General features: G+C 47.9%; 1 protein-coding gene across 1 annotated transcript; it reads right to left on the minus strand.

Moving 5' to 3' along the window:
• Positions 1-29: 29 nt before the first annotated feature.
• Positions 30-21693, minus strand: BP5553_00199 (uncharacterized protein; the record flags this gene model as incomplete). The annotated part of the gene is made up of 9 exons (XM_032008822.1): positions 30-46; positions 96-1203; positions 1289-4151; positions 4218-7390; positions 7445-19307; positions 19439-20124; positions 20174-20303; positions 20435-21117; positions 21181-21693. The coding sequence occupies 9 exons, from the start codon at positions 21691-21693 to the stop codon at positions 30-32; spliced, it is 21036 nt and encodes a 7011-aa protein (XP_031872876.1).
• Between the last annotated feature and the right edge of the window lie 744 nt (positions 21694-22437).

Consider the following 22437-nt stretch of genomic DNA (forward strand, 5'->3'; position numbering starts at 1 on the left):
TGCCTTCGTCCCCTCTTGATGTTCTGGCGTTAATAGTTACCGCATACTATGAAGCAGGTTAGCGTATTTCACGGTTGCATCTCAACGGAGATTACTTGCCTCGCTGGGATCATGTGCCGCAACAGGAGTGAAATTAATCGAGGTTGACTCGAGTTTGTCACTTGCGCTATCACCTTGGATAGACATCGCAGTATTAAATAAGGCCTTTCCACCGGTGATTTCATGTTGAACTCGTGCCAGTGAACAGTGCTGATGATCCAAGAAATCGATGAAATCATTTTGAACTTTGTCAAAGAGCTCTTTGAGCGTCGATTCATTCGAGAATTTGACTCTACACACTAACATGTTGATGAAAGCCCCCATCGTGTCCTGAATCCCTTTGACCGGCACATCACGGCCCGATGTTAGATAACCAAAGGAGACATCGTCGGAATTTGTATAAAGGCGAAGACAGAACGCCCAGGCCGCCTGGACGGCTGTTGCAAACGTGATCTTCATGTTCTTGCACATATCTTGCAATTCGGAGAATCGATCGAATCTCAACCAAAGAGACCCGAGCTTCTTTTCATACGGAGGCTGTGCTCTGAGTGTCGGAAAAAGACAAGTACGTGCCCCTTCTAGATATGACCCCCAGAAAGTAAGTCCTGCACCAGCTGGTTGGCTTTTAACGTATGCAACATATTCGCTATACAACGGCGCTGACTCTTCAGGAAGGGTTCCGTGATAAGCCATTGCCAGATCCCGGAGCATAATATTCACGGATGCTCCATCGATAACACCGTGGTTGACCTCTGCCTTGAGATAGACCTTACCGCTGGATGTCTCGCAGATGAAAGCCTGATGAGGAAGTCGTGGTTGCTTTTTGTAATTGAAATCAAGAATTGACATAGGGCTGAGCTGTTGCACAGCTTCATGCTCGCCACCATCGCACCGCAAAAGAGCGATACCGCTGTCGACCTTTTTGACAACAATTTGATTGAAGATATCCCCTTTGTAGACGCTATCGGCAAATACCGTTCGGAGGGATGGGTGGTAATCGACCACTCGCTGCCACGCCTCCGCTAAGCGTTGCCCATCGATGGGAATGAGGTCATCAGCAGGGAGAACTTCCATGATAGCGTGGAAGTGGTATAGGCTTGGGTCTTTAAGCTGACTAAGAATAAGACCTTCTTGTAAGGGGGCGGCTGGGAAGATATCTTCCACCTATGAAGTTGGAAAAGTCAATTAAAGGTATTTCAATGGTAAATGATGAGATGCGAGTACTTGCCTGTTCTGGTGAGATGCCCACCTCAGGTAGCGAGTGTTTTACAATCTTTTCTAGATCGTCATAAGATATTGGAAGTAGCGGAAAGTCGCTGAGGGTGAACGAGGGGTCTAGAGTAGGGCACGAAAGACGCTGAACAATTTCCTCCAGCGTTTCTTGACATTCAGAAACCCATCGTTTGATATCATGTTGGTGACACATTTGCTTATTGTAAAGGAATGAAAACTGGATCTCATCCTCTACAATCGCAGCTGAGATCTCGAAAAGTGCGAATCTGGTGGCCTTGTTTCCGACATCAGAAATTGTCTTTGAAGTTTGTTCATCCTCTGGGTATGTCCACTGCTGGAGGAGGGCATCTGAGTGCTCCAATTGCTGCATGCGCCCCAAGTAGTTAAATATTATCTCCATCGTGTCACCATGGCCTTGAAGTTGACCCCTCCCGTCGGGGGTAAGGTATTGATGGGCAAAGTATGGGCGCCCATTTTCGAGTAATATTCGGCGATTATCCTTGATCCGACGTACCGTATCCACGACATCATCTTCCTCCAGATCAACATCTGCATGAATAGGCGCAATTGTTGTGAACCATCCAACCGTTCTAGAAAGGTCAATCGATGAATTCCAAGGCTCGCGTCCATGGCTCTCATTGAATACTGCTGGCGTCGCTCGATCAACAAACACCCGACTAAATGAGTGCGCAATCGCAGAGAGGAAAATATCAAGAGGCTCGGTTTTTAAAGCTCGATGGCTCTGGGTCATTGCTAGGTTTGTGATTGTTTTGTTAATCGTGAACGCTTCACGGACTACGTCTTCATATGTATTTTCTCGACTATCCATACCCCAGAATGACGTATTGGGAGCGGCAATAGCGGAAGGCAGAGTAGTAGCCTGGTTGATATTGCTGTCCTTCAGGCTTCGTTCGGCCTGCAAGTTGCACCAGACTTGGAAGGATAAAGTTGGTTGTGAGGAGAGTGTTCCCGTATTCAGGATCTCTTCCAGGTCTGCTAGGACAATCCGCCACGACACCATATCGATTATCAAGTGGTGGGCTGCAAGGAATATCATTTGGGGCATGCCTGAAATGTTGACTAGATCCACCACGAACAAAGGACCCTTCTCAATATCGAGGCAGGATTGACTTTCTGCCACGAGCCCGGGGAGATGGCTTTCATCGTCTACTTGATGGGTTCGATAGCGATAGGATGAATATGTATCAGTTATAAGTCGCTGTTGCCAAACGCCAGCGGGACTCTTTACAAATCGCGCTCGAAGCATTGAATGTTGGTCGACTATCTGTTGGATAGCGCTTTCGAGATCCTGAGGTCGTACGTGCCTTGTTATTGCTAGAGAGAAGCTCTGATTGAAGCGTGCTTCTCCGACGTACGATGAAGCTTTTTGAGATTGGATGTACAGCTGCTGGATAGGTGATAGGTCGAAGTCTTGGTCGAAGATTGCTTGTTGGTGTTGTACAGCATCTTCATGGCGGGAAATCGAAGCCAACTGGTGGATTGAGGTGCTTTTGAGGACCTGAGACAAGGAAAAATTGATATTCGCCTTTCTACACAAGGCCATGACCTGCATAGCACTAATTGAATCCCCACCTAAGTGGAGGAATGATTGACTTAGCTTAACCTGGGGGGCAGGAAGGTTTAAGACACGAGAGAAAATATCTTGCAGTAGTTTACCGGTCTCCGTTACCGGCATCGCCTTGTCAACTTCATCCTCCGCATCAATTATCTGCTGGTATGTCTCATCATCGATGCTCGCAAGCCAACTTTCGACTTTCCGCCTGTCTAGCTTTCCGGAAGGCAATAACGGAATCGACCAGACCACTAGCCAAGAACTCGGTATCATGTAGGGAGGGAGTATTAAAGATAGTCGATCTCGAACCCCAGCAACATAGGTGTGAGCGGTAGCTGCATTAGGACCATGCAATATCAGCTCGCAAGCGCCTTTTGCCAAAGCAGAAGATGATAGAGTATCCAGCGAGACTATTGCCACAAGCCGCTTCCTAAAAGGCCCGGACTTGGGTAGCGCTACAAGTGCATGTTGGACCTCTGAGTCTAGGTCCAACGCGTGTTCAATTTCTCCAGGTTCCATACGTTGGCCATGCAACTTGACTTGATTATCCTTCCGACCGATGAAGATCAATGAACCATCCTGGCTATATTTCACAAGATCTCCAGTCCTATACATTCTGGTAGAGTGGAATGAGGGTGGTTGATTTGGTTCCTGGAGTTGCAAATGCTCAAACAAATCTGTCCAAGCAGGTTGTTTGACGAATGCTTCGTCTGTCTTGGATTTATTGTTTAAGTATTCCCTGGCCAGAAGAGGGCCATCTAGGAGTAATTCACCAACACATCCAACAGGTGTAATGCGGTTGTGGTCATGAGGGTCGACAATCCAGGTAAGCCCGCTAGACAAAGCTCTCCCAATATTGGTAGGGTCCTTCTGTTTACTTACTATTGGATTTGCAACAGCAATAATTGATGCTTCGGTAGGTCCATAACCATTCACCAAAATCACCTTGTCTGCCCATTTCACGACATTCTCGATTGACATTGCCTCTCCACCGCACACAAGAACCTCCAGTGATGGGACCTTTGATGGCTCCACGAGATTTGCAACGGAGGGAGTCAAGAAAGCCCATGTGGCATCTAAAGACCTGATTGCTTCAGCAACATCCCTGGTTCGCATACCCTCAGATGGAATGCAGACGCAGCCTCCATACGTGAGCGTGGTGAAAATCTCCAAAATTGACACGTCGAAAGTAAAGCTAGCAAATTGGAAGACACGGGAAGTAGGCTTCATAAGGAGACTACGTCTCATTGCAACACAGCTTGTTGATATTGACCGGTGCTCAACAACGGTCCCTTTAGGACGGCCACTTTACACATGGGTTAGCACTCTTCTGTGAAATGTAATCTATAAAATAAAGGGGTAGTGGACATACGTTGAACCAGAAGTAAATATGACATATGCTGCATTCCTGCTGTTTGCTCGATGTAGCTCATGGATAGAGTCCCGTTTAGGAAGATTGCTTATCGTCTCACCAGAAATTGAAAGTATTTTCTGTACAATACCATCATAGCTCTCGCTATATTTAGGGGAGCAGAGAATAATAAATGGATTGACATCCTGAATCATCTCCTTGTGTCGTGAGATTGGTGCTGAAGGGTCCAACGGCATATAGGCGCCCCCGGCCATGAAAATTCCTAGCATAGCCACTATCACCCACGCTGATTTGTCCATGCAAATTGGAATAAACTGCTCTGACTGGACTCCTAAAGTTACCAAGTGTTGTGCCAGTCTGGTAGCATGATCTCTGATTTCGGCGTAAGTGAAGTCTCCATCCCAAGCACTCACTGCAGGGGCGTTCGGCTGACATTCGGCTATCTCTTCAAACTCATCGTGAATGCAAGATTCAATAAACTGGGGTCGAGTACGGTTCCAGTCCCGTACCAGATCGTTATCTTGAGGACTGAATACTTGTATATCACTAAGAGTCATGCTCGTACCGTGTTTTGGTAGGTCACTTAATTGCTTCAAGACGTAGTCGAGCTGGTGCATGATCCGCTGTACTTCCCAGGTCGAAATGCTATTGGTGTCATAATGAGCGGTAATCCGAACCTTTTCCTGGCTCCCTTTGCACTCAATAACTAGTGGATACGTGAAAAAGTTATCCATGGGGCCATTGTCTTGAATGTTCCATATCCCATCCACGACCTCTTCTTCAGCGTTTTGAATTACTAATAGATTCTGGAAATCGCAGGCACTTTCGGCATCCGAGTTGAGGCGTTTAATACGCTGCAGGCCAGCATGCTGATATGGGATAACATCTGTAGCCATCTTCTGAATTTCCTGTAGAAAATTAATCGCCTTGAGATATTGCTGTACTTGAATCCTTGTAGGAACAGTAGTAATGGTAGGCCCGATCATATCCGCGATTCCTTGGACCGGAATGTCACGACCGGCCAAAGTCTCCCCAAAAATGACATCGTCTGATCCAGAGTATGAAGCAACGATTAAGGCCCATGCAGCGCGAATAATTGTTGGCACTGTAATGCCTGTGCTTGCAGTCCTTCGTGAAATCGAAGCGGTGTGGCAGAGTGTTTGGTTATTCTGAGAATCGCCAGACACTGTGTGCTGACCCTGTGGAAATACCAGCGGCGATGACCCTGAAAGTCTCCTTCTCCAGAATTCATCTGATGCCTGCTCATCCACTTCAGAGAGCCATTTGATAAACAAAGAGTATGGTGTCTTGGAAAAGCTAGCAGCCCCATCGGCATAGACAAGCTCTACTCTCTTCAGAACCATGGGCAAGCTCCAGCCATCGTAGAGGGCATGATGGATTGACCAGATAAAGTAACGCTCGCCATTATCTAGTTGATCGGTAATTGTATACTCCGTGAGAAGACCACCATTGTGTTTAGGCAACCGGGTCGGCGCATCCTGGACGGTCTGTAAATTCGGGGCAACCTTCCATCGAATTGGTTCGTCCTCGATGACTACCTGGACAAAGGCGGATGACTTCATGTGTACTATTCGAGTTCGCAAGATCTCCACTTCTGAAATCACTGTTTGCCAGGCGTTCTTGAAACGGTCCAAGTCTAGATCCGCGGGCAGTAGGAAAGCATTTTTAGCAGTATATGCCCCGGGTGATTTTGTTGATAATGTGAGAAGGCCTTGTTGGAGACGGCTGGTTGGAAAAGCATCCTGAATCCTTTCTTCGTTGAGGCGGCATTGCTCCACTAGCTCAGGCATAATATTGGCAATGGAATCCTCCCCTTTCATCAATGAAAATGCTCCCAACTCCGATTGGACTTGTTCCTCAGCCGCACCACAAGTCAGTGCCATATCACACAACTTCGGATTGCGGAAGATATCAACAACGCTAATGGAAATACCCTCCTTTTTTGCCGAGCTAACAAGTCGCATGGCGCTAATACTATCTCCTCCAAGTCGGAAGAAGTTGTCCTCGCTACCTACCGAGCCTGGCTGTGAAATGGTCAACACGGTTTCCCACAGCTTCTGGAGCTTTTTCTCCATCAGGCTTGTTGGGGTTATTTTCCCTTTGCTGTCAGAACCGGCCAGCCGGTATGCTGCCATAACTTCTTTCGGCAACAAATGCACGATATTGCGCAGGCGCGCCCGGTCCAGTTTTCCAGAGCTAGTCCACGGCATTTTGGTGACTGGAATATAGATTGACGGTATCATATAAGTTGGCAGGACCGCTGCCAACGATGAATCCAGATTTTTGGCCGTAGATCTAGCCGTATCAGACATCGTCAATAAAATATCGTCAGCACCCGAAACTCGACAGTTTTCGGCGTCGGATGCAGAGTTAATGGCCGAAGAAGAAAAGAACACCGCAAGTGCTTTGCTTGCAACTCTGTTAGTTGGTGATATTAAGTCGACGCATGACTGGCAGTCTCCAGGGAGAATGGTTGCCACATGGTGCTCGATTTCACCGAGCTCAATTCGCTGACCGTTGAGCTTTATTTGGGTGTCTTTTCGAGCCACGAAACTCAAGGTACCATTCGAGTTGTAGCGGACAATATCACCTGTTCGATATACTCTTTCCTTCTCCTCAAAGTAGTTTAACCATACTGGGTTATCGATAAATACCTCGGAAGTCTTCTGCTCGTTGTTCAGATATCCACGAGCGACGGTTCTACCTTCGACGACCAACTCGCCAATACCTCCGATAGGGACCAGCTTGTTGTAATTCCGCGGATCAACAACCCAAGTGCGCCCTCCAACTGCGCGTCCAATGTTGCCCGGGTCTGTGTTGACTTCATTCCCCACCTCATCCACCTTGGTGCTCGTAGTAGCAATGACAGAGGTCTCACTTGGTCCATATGCATTGACGAGGCCGGTTTTCCCTTTCCATTTTGAAATGTGGCCAGAAGACATTGCCTCCCCTCCAGTGACCAACACCTTTAATCCTGGTACACTTTCAGGGGATAAAGTGCTTGCCACTGCGGGAGTCAATAAGGTCCAGGTGACTCCCATTCTGTTGATGGCACCTGGTATGTCGTTAAACCTCTCTTGTTCGGATGGTACACAAACACAACCGCCAACGATAAGGGTTGATAGAATCTCCATAATTGAAGCATCAAAAGTCTAAATGGCATGTTAGTTAAGGAAATGAGGCGATGCAATAATGCAACAACTCACATAAGACGCGAATTGGAATACTCGAGAGTCCGACCGCATGAACATCGCCTTGCTATGCTCGATCGCACTAGTGCAGAATGCACCATGTTCAATAATTGTACCTTTCGGGCGACCTGTAGTACCACTCGTGAAGATAATATAAGCTGAATGGTCCGAAGTTATAGTCGGCAAGATCGGAGCCTTTGATGGCTTACTTAGCCGTTCCATGGTGCAGCGATTGATAACAATTGCCTGCTTAGCAATACTGGCAATTTTCTCTTGGTTCTTTTGAGAACAAAGAACCAAAGTGGCGTCGACATCGTTGATGAATTGTTGTAATCTACCCTCAGGGTGTGTGTGGTCAAGTGGGACAATTGTGCCTCCAGCCTTCATAACAGCGATCATAGAGACCACTGCCCATCCCGACTTGTCAAAGCATAATGGCACATGTGTTGCCTCTCCGACGCCTTGTTCAACTAAATAACCTGCTAAACGTGTAGCTAGGCTGTCCAGCTCGTGGTAGCTGAGCTCCGAATCCCAAGCAGTGATTGCTGGTGTTCTCTTGGGACGGGTTAGGGCATGCTGGCGAACCATGTCGTGTATGCAATTCTCAACCTTCGGAGGGAGCGTTTGGTTCCATTGAAGAACTTGCTGGCGGCTGTGGCTACTGAAAAAATCCAAATCTGCAATAGTTCTATCTGACTTGTCATGTTTATCAGAAATAATGGTGTCCACAATATGCTCGAATGTGGCCGCAATATTCGCAGCTTGAGATGCCGAAAGCACAGTGGTCCAGTATCCAAAATGAACTTCGACTCTAGAATCGAGGGCTTCGACATTAACAGTAACATCATATTCACTTGGGTCATGGGCATCCACAACGTCGAATATGAAAGGAGAATCATCAGACGGATTCATGTTGGAACGATTTTGGAAAGCAAATGCCGTGTTAAATAGCGATGTGCCAGAAAGCCCCAACTCGTGTTGCACATCCGCCAGGGAGCAACTTTGGTGTGCCATGCTGTTGACGAAGTCCATCTGAATTTTCTCAAGAGCCTGGCCGAGTAGGAAAGAATCTGTCAGGTTGATTCGGCAAATCAACATATTGACAAATGCACCCACAGCAGCATCTTGGATTCCACGGATTGGTGCATCTCTCCCAGAAGTAAGGTAGCCGAAGCAAACCTCATCGGACCCGGTATAACAGCGAAGTATCATAGCCCATACAAGCTGAAGGACATTTGAGAGTGACAATCCATTTTGGGCGCAGAAGTTCCGGAGTTTGTGTTCCTGGGTGATATTGAGAACTACAGATTGTAGCTCCTTCTCCTTTATACCATCGTTGAGCGAAGTGAGATGGCAGGGCTCAATTCCATCAAGGTAAACCTTCCAGTAATTGATGTGTTGGTCGAAGGAGCTTGATTGTATATGTGCAATGTACTCGCTATAAAGGGGGCCAATAAGATTTGATTTTGGCTTGCTGATTGATAAATCATCGTCTTCGTGGTAAGAGATAAGGCTTGTGAAATCTCTTAATGAACTGTCCTTGTAAGCATTCGAAATATCCCGCAATAGTATAGGGATTGAGGTGCCGTCTGAGATTGCGTGGCTCATTTCAAGCTGGCAAAATATTCGATTAGTATTAGTTGTACATATTGTAAGCCGATGTGGGGGTTGAAAGTCGTGGAAATTGAGGGGAGTTTGCGCATCAAGTGTAGATAGGATCTCGGAATCTTCACATTCCAACCAGGTAATTCTCGCAATTCTATCCTTTAGGACGACTTGATCAGTCAGACCACTTTGACAAATGCTGTCAATAAAAACGGTCCTTAGGGTAGCGTGCCTCCGAACAACTGCTTGCCATGCTTCTGCGAGTAGTTGGGTGTTGATGGCCAACCCGGGTTGGGAAGGACGAACTTCAAAAACCGCAGAGTATGCATAGAGATTTGGGTTCTTGAGTTGGGCTAGCAGCATTCCCGTCTGGGTCGGAGCACATGGGTATACGTCTTCGATCTCATCCAAAGTGGAAATACCAAGCAAAACGCGTTTCTTAGTAAGATTTGCCATGCCGTTATATGCGAGGGGCAAAAGAGGGAAGTCACTCAGTGTGCGTTCCTGTGTCGATTGCATCAGCTGTTTTGCAGCATCCTGGAGGAATCTTTTGAATTCCACAATCCAACGCCTAATTTTAGCTTGACGCTTCATATGCCGATTATATGAAAAAGAGATCTTGATTGCACCGTTTGTGACAGCTGCCGAGATCTCGATCAAGGCGAACCGCGGAACATCTGGACTAGTATCGAAGTCTGTATTAGTGGCTCCCTCAACTGGCTGCAGTAAAGCATCTTTTCGTTCTAATTGCTGCAATTTTCCGAGGTAGTTGAACGTGATTTCCATAGGCCAATGGCTAGAGAACTGCTGCCTTCCCTCCTCCGTGAGAAGTCGATGGGCAAAATATGGTCTACCCTTTGCTGGAATACGGCTTCTCAAATCCTTCGTCCAACGGATCGTACTCATTAGATCTGTGTCTCCTTCAATGTTGGATGGGAGGAATATCGGACACATGGTAGTAAACCAGCCCACTGTTCGCGATATGTCAAGTTTCGTGTCATCCCATGGTTCGCGTCCATGCCCCTCATTATAAATTGCAGGTGTAGAGCTTCGATCTGGAAAAACCCTACGGAATGATTGGAGGGTGGCTGCAAGGAAGACATCGACCGGTTCGGTCTGAAGGGAGTCGTGACATGTCCCAAGAAGCAACAATGATGTTTCAGGATTAATTTCGAATCCCCCCTCAACTGTATCGCCGTAGACGTTGGACTTGCCGGCCATATCCCAATAGTTAAGATCTGCTACTGGGACATTCTCGAGAGGACAGTTGGTTTTGGACATTGTGCTTGCCGCATCCTCTACCTGGAGATGACACCATGTTTGGAAGGGTAGGGAGCTCTGCAGCTTCAACGCCCCTGTGTTCAAAACATCTTCGAGATCCTGCAGAATGACCCGCCAAGAAACAACATCAATGACGAGGTGGTGGGCCACAAGTGATACTAGTTGATAGTCTTCATTTTCAATCTCGAACAGGTCAACTGCAAATGTGGGACCATTTTGAATATCAAGACCTTTTTGACTGGCTTCCACAACTGAAGCGACCTTGTCAGTGGTTGTAGTGATGACATTAAACCGGTAGGCGTTGGATACATTCTGCATTATTCGTTGCTGCCACTCGCCGGCTTCATTCTTGCTAAATCTGGCTCGCAGCATGGAATGGGAGAGCATTATCGATTCAATGGCGAGGGCCAGCTCCTTCGTCTCAATTCTTCGCGCTAATCTAACCATTACACTCTGATTGAAATGTGCCCATTTGCTACCGACGCACTCGAAATAAAGTTTCTGGATCGGGGAAAGATCAAAGAGAGATTCCAACTGCTCTTCGATGCTGGATTGTTCAACCTCAGGTAGTGTGACAAGGAGCGCCAGTTGCGAAATGGACTTGCTCCGGATAATATCCCGAACAGTCACACCGAGATTTTCAGCACGACATGTGGACATAACTTGCATTGCGGTTATCGAGTCGCCTCCAAGATGATAGAAGGAGCTCCGTAGTCCAATCTTACTAGCAGGTAAGTTGAGAGCTGCAGCCCATATATTCTGCAGCCGCCGTTCGATAACAGTACCTGCTTCGCCATCATTTTCGCTTTCGATGTCCGATATCTGTTGATAGGTTTCGGCGCTCATTTGCTCAACCCATCTTTGTATCTTGCGACCATCTAGTTTCCCAGACGGGAGCAAGGGCAGCTTTTCTAGTATTACCCAATTCGACGGTATCATGTATGATGGTAAATGACTACACAGTCGCTCCCTGATAGCGTTCAAATTAAAACTGCCGGCCTCGCGAACAACCAAGCCAAGTTCCCCTGTAGTGGAACTAGTTGCAGTTGGCTCCTGAAGCGACAAGATTGCCACAAGTCTCTTGCTGCAATAGCCAGATTTGGGAATAATGGCTAAAGCATGTTGGATGGATGCATCCATTCTAAGGTGATGTTCAACTTCACCTAGCTCTAGCCTTTGACCATGAAGCTTAGCTTGGGTGTCTTTGCGTCCGCAGAATAGCAAATTTCCATCAGGCGTATATTTGACAAGATCGCCAGTCCGGTACATCCTGCGTTTTGTAAATGCGCCTTGGGTAATGTTGGTATGAGCCCACTCGGGACCCTCTATGAAGGATTCTGCGGTTTTGGCATCATTTTTGAGATAACCCTGGGAAAGAATTGGTCCCTCAATTACAAGCTCTCCAATGGATCCCACGGGAGCAAGTCGATTGTAGTTTGTCACATCGGTAATCCAAGCACGACCACCGACTGCCCGACCCATGTTGTTGGGTTCGGTGGACATAGACATATGAGGATTGACGGTCGCGACGACTGAACATTCGCTCGGCCCATACGCATTGATAAGTTCAAGATTATCCGCCCACTTCGATATATGGCTCTGGGACATAGCTTCACCACCAAGGACAAGAATGCGAAGAGTGGGAACTTCGGAAGGTTGGAGCAATTGGGTGACCGACGGTGTTAGCAGAGCCCACGTTACGCTCATGTCGTTCATAACCTTGGCAAGAGTGTTAATGCGAGACTCCTCACTTGGGACACAAACGGTGCCTCCAACGATCAAGGTTGTAAGGATCTCAAGGAGACTGGCATCAAAGGTATAAGATGCAAATTGCAGAACCCGACTGGTAGGGCCCATTCGTTGAGCTGCTCCATGGGCAAGGGCACCTGCACAAAAAGCAGAATGATTTATAATCGTTCCCTTGGGCTTCCCGGTAGAGCCAGAAGTATATATCAGATATGCAACGCTGTTGTGATCTCCGGGGGACAGTGGTCCGCCTTCGTCAGGTAGGCGCTCCAGCATTTCGCAGTCCACACCAATCGAGCGGGCCACGAGAGAGGCACATTGGGTCTGGAGGCGAGATGAACACAATGCAACTTTTGGCTGGGTGTCCTGGATAATATCCTGCAGACGTGCGACTGGAGCCCCAACATCAAGAGGAACAAATGCAGCACCACACTTCAAGACGGCGAGCATCGCAACGATAGTCCAAGAGGATTTCTCAAAGAAAAGTGGCACGAATGTGCCCTTGACACCCTGCTTTGCAAGATAAACCGCTAGTCGTGTCGAGATATCGTCGAGCTGTTGATAGGTAAAAGTAGCATCCCATCCATCCACCGCAACTGTCGGTCCTGGTCGGGAAAGGACCTGCCGCACAATGAGATTGTGGACACATTCATTGACAGGATGTGTAGGCTCGCCGTTCCAGCTCAATATTTTCTTCTCATCTCCTGGATTTAAAAGCGTGATCTGACCTAGTTTGGATCGGCGGATGTCAGGGGAGTTGAGGAGCCCAAGCACAAAATCGAACTGACGAAGCATATTGTCTATCAACCAGGTGGATATGACATGATGGTCGTACGTGGCTTCTAGTTCAACTTTGCTTCCTGCAATCTGACAAGACACCGTGAGGGGATAGGACATAAAATTGGTCCCAACTGTTCCACTACTCTGCAGGTTCCAGAACCCGCTTTCAGAGGACTGGCTATCATGATTAATAGCCAAAAGATTTTGGAACCCACACGTAATAGCTGCATCCTCACTAAGTTGCTTGATATTTTGAAGACCTGCGAACTGATAAGGAACAGCTTCTGCCAGATATGCTTGCAGATCTTCCAGGAACTTCATGATTCTGGTGTCAGGGTCGATGAGTATCCTTGTCGGCACGGTCGCCAGCGTTGGTCCTATCAGATCTTCAATTCCGGGAACAGGAGCATCTCTTCCGCTTAAGATCTCCCCGAACACGACTTCCTTGGGGCTACCGGAGTATACTGCGACGACCAGTGCCCATGCCGCTCTAATAGTGGTAGGCAATGTGATTCGTGTGTCGGGCTGAGTGATATGAGTAGTGGATGATGCCAGGCTAGTTGCATGAACTTGATAAGCTGGGTTAGGAAGTGCTGGGAAGTGCGTCGATATCGGCTCCGAGAGGCGGGATCTCCAGAAAGTATCTGATGAATCCTTGTCAATCTCTGAATGGTATTTGATGAACTGGGAATAGGTCGGGATAGTCATCAAATCCGCGGACTTTATATCATAGTAGCAAGCTTCTACTCGTTCGAGCATAATAGGAATACACCATCCATCATAGAGCGCATGATGAGCGGTCCACACGAAGTGAGGGTCGTTTTTAGCTTCACCTGTAATAGTGTAACGTGAAAGGATACCACCATTATATGCTGGTAGTTGTCGATCTACTTCGCCGAGGTCTGTCAGACTCCCCGCCTGGTGCCAAGTAATAGGTTCTCGGACGACAACCTGGAGGAATCCGAAGAACTCTGTATATACAACTCGTGTCCGGAGAATAACCTCGGCTTCCACCACTCTTTGCCACGCTGCGCGGAACCTATCGAGATCGATGCTTGGAGCTAAACGATATATATTTTGGGCAACATAGGCACCGGGATCCTTATTAGATAAACTAACAAGACCTTCTTGGAGGGCGGTGCAAGGATATATATCCTCGATAGACTCAGCCTCCACACGGCACTTTGTTGAGATCTCCAGGATCAATTTGTTGATGTCGTCGGTTCGCAGCATGCTGAAGGGTTTAATTACAGACAAGATGTTGGAAATTTCAGTTCCGGGAAGAGTCGTAGCATCGGCCGCGAGGTCTAATAGAGTAGGCTTTTGGAAGACATTGGCAACTGTCAAAGAGATTCCTTTGCCACGGGCAGCGCTTATGAGTTTCATAGCTCCGACAGAGTCCCCGCCACGCCCGAAGAAGTTATCTTCGGCACTTATCAAATTAGAATCAATGTTGAGGACAAATCCCCACAGTTTGGACATGACTTGTTCCATCTCCGTCGATGGGGCTCGTCCAGACGTTCCGGAAAGGCGGTACATGGCAACTTGATCCTCGGATAGCAACGAGCCAATAATTCTCAAGCGCCGACGATCTAATTTCCCAGACGATGTCATGGGCAAAGCCTTGACTGGAATGAACACACTCGGTACCATGTAGGCTGGGACCGCATTCGATATGGCGGCCTGCAAGTCGATGGACATTGATCGTACAGATTGTGACATATCGAGCAATAGGTCATCTTGACCTGCAGTAGGGACACCGTATGATTCTAGTGAGAAGAAGGCCGTAATAGCTTTGGTAGCCTTTCCTTCCGGACCAAAGGAAATAAGTTCAACGCCAGATTGAGCTTCAGATGGAAGATTCTGTTTCACATGATGCTCGATCTCCCCGAGCTCAAGGCGCTGCCCGTTCAACTTGACTTGAGTATCTTTTCGTCCCAGATAAGTAATGCTCCCATCAGAATTATATCGAACTAAGTCTCCAGTTTTGTACATCCGTCTACCATTCCCGGGTGCCCATGCCGGTTGTTCAATAAAGCTGTTAGACGTCTTTTCCGGATCATTGAGATATCCCCTAGCTAGGATAGGGCCTTCTATAAGTAGTTCACCCACACAACCAATGGGTGTTAGGCGGTTATGATTTGATGGGTCAACAATCCATGATATACTACCAATCGCTCTGCCAATATTGGTTGCTTCCATCGATTTGCAAAGGTCTCCATTCCAAACGGAATTGATCGAGCACTCGGAGGGGCCATAGCAACAGTGGAGTGCGACAGCCTTTCCCCATACCTCAATATTCTCTTTTGTGAGCGGCTCGCCACCAAGGGAAAGGCCTTTTACTGTTGGAACATCCGATGGACGGAGGAAGGTAGCGACCGTGGGTGTGATGTCCATAAAATTGACCCGAAGCTTATTAACAGTCTCTGCTAGAGAATTGAATCGTTCATGCTCAGATGGGACACACACACAACCTCCTCGAGTGAGGGTTATAAATATTTCAGCGAGGGAGTTGTCAAAAGTATAGGAGGCAAATTGAAGGACCCTCGAATGTGATCCCCAACCGTAAACTGAGCCAGTCGCATGAGCGCTGCTGGAGATAGCACGGTGCTCGAGAACAACACCCTTTGGCGTGCCAGTGCTACCAGAGGTAAAGATAATGAAGCAAGGATCTCCAGGACCCACTGACGAACGGAGTTCGCCATAGGGCATTTGTTCGAGATTCGCTTTGTCGACAACTACAGCATGAACGTTCATGTCTGCAAAGAGGCTAACACGTTGCGGCGAAACGAGGACGATGTCTGCCTTTGTTTCCCGTAGCCGTAGTTCCACAGCACTGGCAGGATATGTTGCATCTAAGGGGACGGCACCAGCTCCAGCCTTTAAAACTGCCAGCATCGCCACCACTGTCCATCCGGATTTGTCGAAGCAGGTGAGGACAAAGGTCCCAGGGGCAACACCCATCTTAACAAGGTGCAAAGCAAGCCGTGTAGCTAAGTTATTGAGCTCGGCGTAAGTAAATTCGGCATCCCAGGCGCTGATGGCGGGAGAATTGGGCTGTTTGTCTGATTTTCTCTCAATGATCTTATGAACGCAATCATCAATAGTTACTGGCATCTGACAGTTCCATTTCTGAATTGTTTCGCAATTCTCCCCGCTCACAAAATCTAGATGGTCGACTACATGATCAGAAGAACTAATAACATTTTGAAGACATTTTAGGAATGTGCTCCCGACATTATTAGCCTGGTCATCAGAAATATGATCGGTCCAGTAATCCAAATCAATAGCAATATTGTTATCCGACGCCTCGATGTTGAGAGAGACGCTATATTCAGTGGGGTCGTATATAGGGATGCATTCGGAGAAAGAGACGTTGGGGCGGGAGGCGGGTTCCTTTGGAAGCTTTCGGTAGGAAAGTGCGGTATTAAAGAGATGATTGTTTCCCAGTTTGAGGGCATGTTGTATTTCCGCCAGGGAGGTCTCACGGTGAGGTAAGCTGTCCAGGTAGTCTTTCTGGACTTGATCCAGAATCGCGCCCAGACGACTAACTGGTGCGATGCCTACTCGGCAAACGAGCATGTTGATGAATACGCCAACAGCGTTCTCCAACCCATCCACGGGAGCATCCCTTCCGGAGGTTAAGTAACCAAAGCAGGGATCATCTGATCCTGTAAAGCATCGCAACGTCAAAGCCCATGCAGTATGGAAGACATTGGACAGTGTAGCACCAGCGTTCTGGCAGAGCTTTTGTAATTCGATGAATTGACTCTGTTTGAACTGAAGGCGCCTGGTGTGGAGCTCTCTAGCAACAGATTGCCCATCATTGAGGACCGGAAAGATACAAGGCTCTATTCCAGACAAGTATTCCATCCAATATGCGATACTCATATCGCGAGGTAAACTCTGAAGGTAGGCAATGTAGCGGCTATATGGGGTTCCAGTGCTCTCGGATAGTAGACCTTCATAAGCAGCTGCCAGCTCCTGGAATAGAATGGACATTGAGGTCCCATCCAGAATGGCATGGCTAATATCCAACTTACAAAACACCTTTCCATCAGGTGCCTCGCAGACAGTAAATCTGTGCGGGGGTTGATGCGTATTGATGTAGCTGACTAGGTCCTTTTCACCGAGTACGCGGAGTGCGTCGTTCGCATTGCTGCAACGAATGTTGGAGATATCTGCAGAAATATGTTTTAAAACAACCTGATCGTAAAGGCCATCCCCATCGCCATCGCTGACGCTCTCGATAAAAACGGTTCGAAGGGCTGGGTGGCGATCTACCACCCGCTGCCATGCTTGTCCAAGACGTTTGCCGTCTACCGGGATATCACCCAGCACCCTCAGCTCATAACTGACCTGGATCGCGTAGAAGGCATCGCTCCTGTTCTGGCTGATAAGAAGGCCGTCTTGAATCGCGGAACATGGATATATTTCCTCCACATCATCGATTTTGGAAATTCCAATGGATGGCAGTCTCTCTGTGACCATTGTTTTGAGGCCATCGTTGCTGACAGAGAGTAGAGGGAAGTCCCCCAGGGTGGCCTGTGGTTCCGCGCGCATTAGGGTCTCGGCTATTTTGCCGACAGTTTGCTGGCAAGCCCAAATCCATTGGCGAATCTTATCCTGTTGTTTCATGTGGCGATTGAACGTAAAGGAGAAGCGGAGCTTGCCCTGAATAATGACCGCGGAAATCTCAAACAGTCCAAACCGAGGGGTATCCTCGCCAACGTCTGCAGATCCTCCTGCGCCGCGGGCCTCACCCGCCATAGCCTCAACAGGTCTTAAAAGGGAGTCTTTCCGTTCAAGTTGTTGATATTGACCGAGATAATTGAACGCAATCTCAAGGGGCCAGTGATGATTATATCGTGAGTGGCCTTGGCTAGTCAAGTTTCGACTTGCAAAGTATTGCCTGCCATTATCCGGAACTCTTCGGCGGAGATCCTTTACCTCTCTGACAAGAGCGACGATGTCCTGCACGGCTGACTGTGGGACATGGACAGGATACATAATGGTGAACCAGCCAACAGTTCTAGACAAATCTACTGGTATATTTTCTGCATCGCGCCCATGTCCTTCGTTATATATCGCAGGAGTAGAACGGTCATTGAAGCTTCGAGCGAACGAATATATTAACGAGGAAAGGAGTACATCGATAGGTTCTGTTCGAAGGGCATCATGGCATTGCGTCAACATCTTTGCAGTTGTCACCGAGTCCACTTCAAAGCCCTCTGTGATGACGTTGCCATAAGTATTTGATCCTTCGGGCATTCCCCAGTACGATTCTTCACTGCTTGGTACATCAATGGGAAGGGCGGTATCTAGCTTGATTTTCTGAGAATGCTCTGCTTGGATTTGACACCATGTTTGGAAAGATAGGGGTTTTTCCACGGTCTGTATAGAAGCTAGTTCCGGATCTAGCAATAGCTCCTCGATCTCTTCAAGGATAACACGCCAGGACACCAGGTCGATCGCCAGATGGTTGGCAACCATAAACAAAAGCTGGTCACTCCCAGCGACATCGAAGAGATCGGCGGCGAAGAGTGGACCGCTAACGATATTGAGAGACTTTTGGCTGTCGGCAATCGCAGGTTCGGCCGACTTGGGGTCATCAACTTCATATGCTCTAAGTCGATATGACCCTGAAATATTCTCAGTAAGGCGTTGTTGCCATTTGTTGTCGGTGTCGGAGTAACTAAATCTAGCCCGCAGCATCGAGTGGCGCTTGACGAGAGTTTCGATCGCAGTTTGCAAATGTTTCATTTGGATTTTGTGCGCCACTCGTAAGAAGAAGCTTTGGTTGAAATGGGTCTTTCCTTGGTTAGGGAGTTTAAAGAACATCTGTTGAATGGGAGAAAGATCAAAATTATGCTCAATCAACTCCTCATGGTAAGATGGGCGGTCGACAGCTTTGGCGCATTGGGCGAGCTGAGTGATCGATGTGCTTCGCAAAATCTCCTGAACGGTGAGGCTAATGTCTTTCTTCGCGCATTGCCCTTTAACCAGCATCGCCGAGATTGAATCACCTCCGAGGCCTGTGAACTTGCTGTCTAGCCCGACTTGATCTATGTCGACGTTGAGAACATGGCTCCAGATCTCTCTCAGCTTGGTTTCTATTTCGGTAGCAGCTTTTGTCGCCGACTCTTCAGTAGGTAGCGTAGTCGCAGCCATGCCCACAACACGACGGTAGGAGTAATCGTCGATGCTATCCACCCAGGTGGCAACTCTCTTCCGATCAAGCTTCCCCGATGGAAGGAGGGGAATGGCTCCGACAACTAGCCATGTCGTCGGCACCATGTGTATTGGAAGCTGCGATTGCAAACGTTCGCGAACTATTTGCATTCGCGTGGTTTGTTCGGTCGTAAGGCAAAGAACGCGCTCGTCTCCATCCACGGCATGGCAGTCGGACAATGATAAAACTGTGATGAGGCGCCTATTCAATTTGCCAATTTTTGGTAGAAGCACCCTATAAAAGAAGAAATTATTAGCATTGGCTGGTAAAGCCTCCATAGGCCCCAGCCATGAGAGCAAACCTCTCACTTCAAGCGTTTGATCGATAACACTCTACCAAGTAGCAAAATTAAATAGAAGACTTACAGTGCATGCTTAACATCTTCGTCGACGTTCAGGTGAGCCTCGATCTCCCCAAGTTCGACGCGTTGTCCATGGACCTTAACTTGTGTGTCTTTCCGACCAGCAAAAGACAAAGAGCCATCTATGTTTTGGCGAACTAGATCCCCAGTCTTATAGCATGGCCACTTTTGCTGTTTATCCCATGATGGGGGTGGCACAAAAGACTCAGCAGTCTTATCTGGCTGGTTGTGATAGCCTCTTGCGAGGGTCGGTCCCTGGATAAGTAGTTCTCCGACGCACCCAATCGGGACAAGATTATCATGGTTGTATCGATCGACAACCCAGGTATGAACACCCACAGGCCACCCGATATTCGTCGGAGAAGTCTCCGTAGTAACACATGAGTTGGCCACGGCGCAGACTGAACATTCGCTTGGGCCATACCCATTTACAAGGTTGATCTTCGACCATGTTGCGATGTGGCTCTCACTCATCGCTTCACCAGCCAACACCAGAGTTTTCAATCCCGGCACGTCTGCTGGGTCGATAAACCCCACGAAGGAGGGTGTGAGAACGGCCCAATTGACTTTCATTGCGTTTATAGCCTCTGTAATCATATTGAGCCGTTCATCCTCACTGGGAATGCACACTACGCCCCCTACCATAAGTGTGGTCAAAATCTCTACCAGACTAGCATCGAACGTATGTGCCTAGGAATTATCAGCATATAGTTTCCTATCAGGGTGCTATTGCTCATACCGCGAATTGCAAAACCCGTGATTCAGAATTCATGAGTTGTACGTGAGCATGGTACTTAGCACTCGAGCAGAAAGCGCGATGCTCAATCATGGTTCCTTTCGGCATGCCCGTGGTGCCGGAAGTGAAGATCCTGCGGGTACCAAGTTAGCATTGGCTTTTTTTTTTTTTTTAGCTACAAAATTGCACATAAAATTTCCGAATGCATGGCACTCTCCAGAATCTGTCTCTTATACACATCTAGATGTGTATAAGAGGGCTCACATGTACGCTATACCAGTATTTTGTACTTTTGGTAATCGGGCAACCAGTTGGGAATCGGGCAATTGTCCGATCATTTCCCCGTCAATGGGTATGACGTTTTCCACGACTGAGGATAGGATATGCGCAAACTGCTGGGAGCAAATTACGAATGACGACCCAACGCTGGTGGACAAGGCTTGAAGCCTAGCCATCGGTGCAGCAGGGTCCAGAGGTACAAATGCGGCTCCTGTCTTAAGTACCGCCAACATAGACACGACGTTCCAAATAGACTTGTGGAGGCACAATAGCACAAACATCCCTGGGCCGATCTTAAGTTTTGTGAGATGCATCGCCAATCTAGACGAGATCTTGTCAAGGTCGTAATATGAGAGAGACCCATCTTTGTCGCATACTGCCTCCGCATGAGGACGCGCGACAGCTTGGTCGCGGATAACATCATGGATGCAACTTTCAACTGCCTCTAGCGCCCTGCTATTCCAGTCCCATAACCGCTCCATATTAAATTGGCTCACGTAGTTTATGTTGCCAATACAACTATCGGGCCTTCTCGCGATCTCCCTCAATACTGTGTGTCCGGTGCTTGCAATATTGCGCGCCTGTTCCATGGATGAGCGGTCGGTGCGGTAATGGAGGTATAGTTTTGGTCCACTGCTGGAGTTCTGTAATTCAAGAAGAAGAGAGTACTGGGGGCCGTTAGAACCTTTGAATGACGCCATACATTATGTAGGGAACTGGGTAGAACTTACATGCTCGGGGAATTGAGAAAACGAATGTAGTGAGGCAACGCCTGGTGTCAGCCCCTTATAGTCCTTCAGCAAAAGTGCAGTATTGCACATATGCTTCAAAGACTCGCTATAACAATCCTGTGCATTTTCTTGATGCGCGTGCTGGATCTTCTGGACCATTTTTTGAATATTGGTCGTCTCGTCGAAGGCAATTCGAGCAAGAAGCATATTTAACGCAGCCTTCGAATCTTCAAATTCCTGATATGCAAAGCACACATCATCCTGACCGGTATAGCAGCGAAGAACTAGTCCCCAGACCAGCTTAAGCACCGAAGCCGTAATTTTTGGATCTCCTGCCAGGAGACTTCTTGTATCTTCACTATCTTCCAACTCGACATAAGCTGATAAGTGGCCATCACCCTCGTATGTACCGCCTTCAAAATTGGCAAACTGGCATGGCACAGCGCCATCCAGATATAAGTTTTGAGCCTGGGTGTCACTGCCGCCCCTTCGTTTGGTCAAAGATGATGCCATATTGCTTTTTTAGTATTAGAACGATGGAAGATATTTATTTGTCGGGTACTAAAGCCAGTAAGCTAATTGTTTTCCAGTGCCAGGCAGTGGCTAACTCACGGACAGATATTCTCATCCGAGTTGTCTGGATATTGAATTGTAGTTCTGCTGCTCAAATCAGTCAATCTTTCTGTGGGGGTTACCTCGGTTCAGCAAGTACAAATGTAGTTTGGGAAGATGCTGGGATTGTTGAGAGCAGGTGGGTTTTGATAAATTGCTGTTGGGTATTTTTGGTGTCTGGTTTGAAAAGCAAACGACATTGATCTTGGGCAGGCAGGATCAATGAGGAGCCGAACAGACTTTGACTCTGGAAGTCAGGCGTGGGAATTACAGCAGACCTGTGATAATGAAAAACGCCTCCCACGATAAGGATTCATGACGGAGATCATCCCCCCCTACAGCTAGCTGAAAGGTAGCCACCCTCTCCCATGTCCCTGTTTTCCATTTCTCCATCCGCCTGTCCATCCATATTTCCATAGCTCCAGGGGGCCCCGATTATTCCAAGGAGGTCCTTCCACCAGCCCACGAGGAGCTTACTCCGTAGGAGGCGTCTAGAACATACAAGGTCAAAATGAGGTTCCGTGGTAAGTCAGGGCAGACCGGATGTTGCCGATCTTATCTAATTCTGTTAAACGTAGTCCCTTTCTGGAGGTAAGGTTGCATCTCGGGTATGATTGACATTGATTGTCCTGGTCCAGATATTTG

Source organism: Venustampulla echinocandica (genome assembly GCF_003357145.1).
Source record: "Venustampulla echinocandica strain BP 5553 chromosome Unknown scaffold_0, whole genome shotgun sequence".
Taxonomy (NCBI): Eukaryota; Fungi; Ascomycota; class Leotiomycetes; order Helotiales; family Pleuroascaceae; genus Venustampulla; species Venustampulla echinocandica.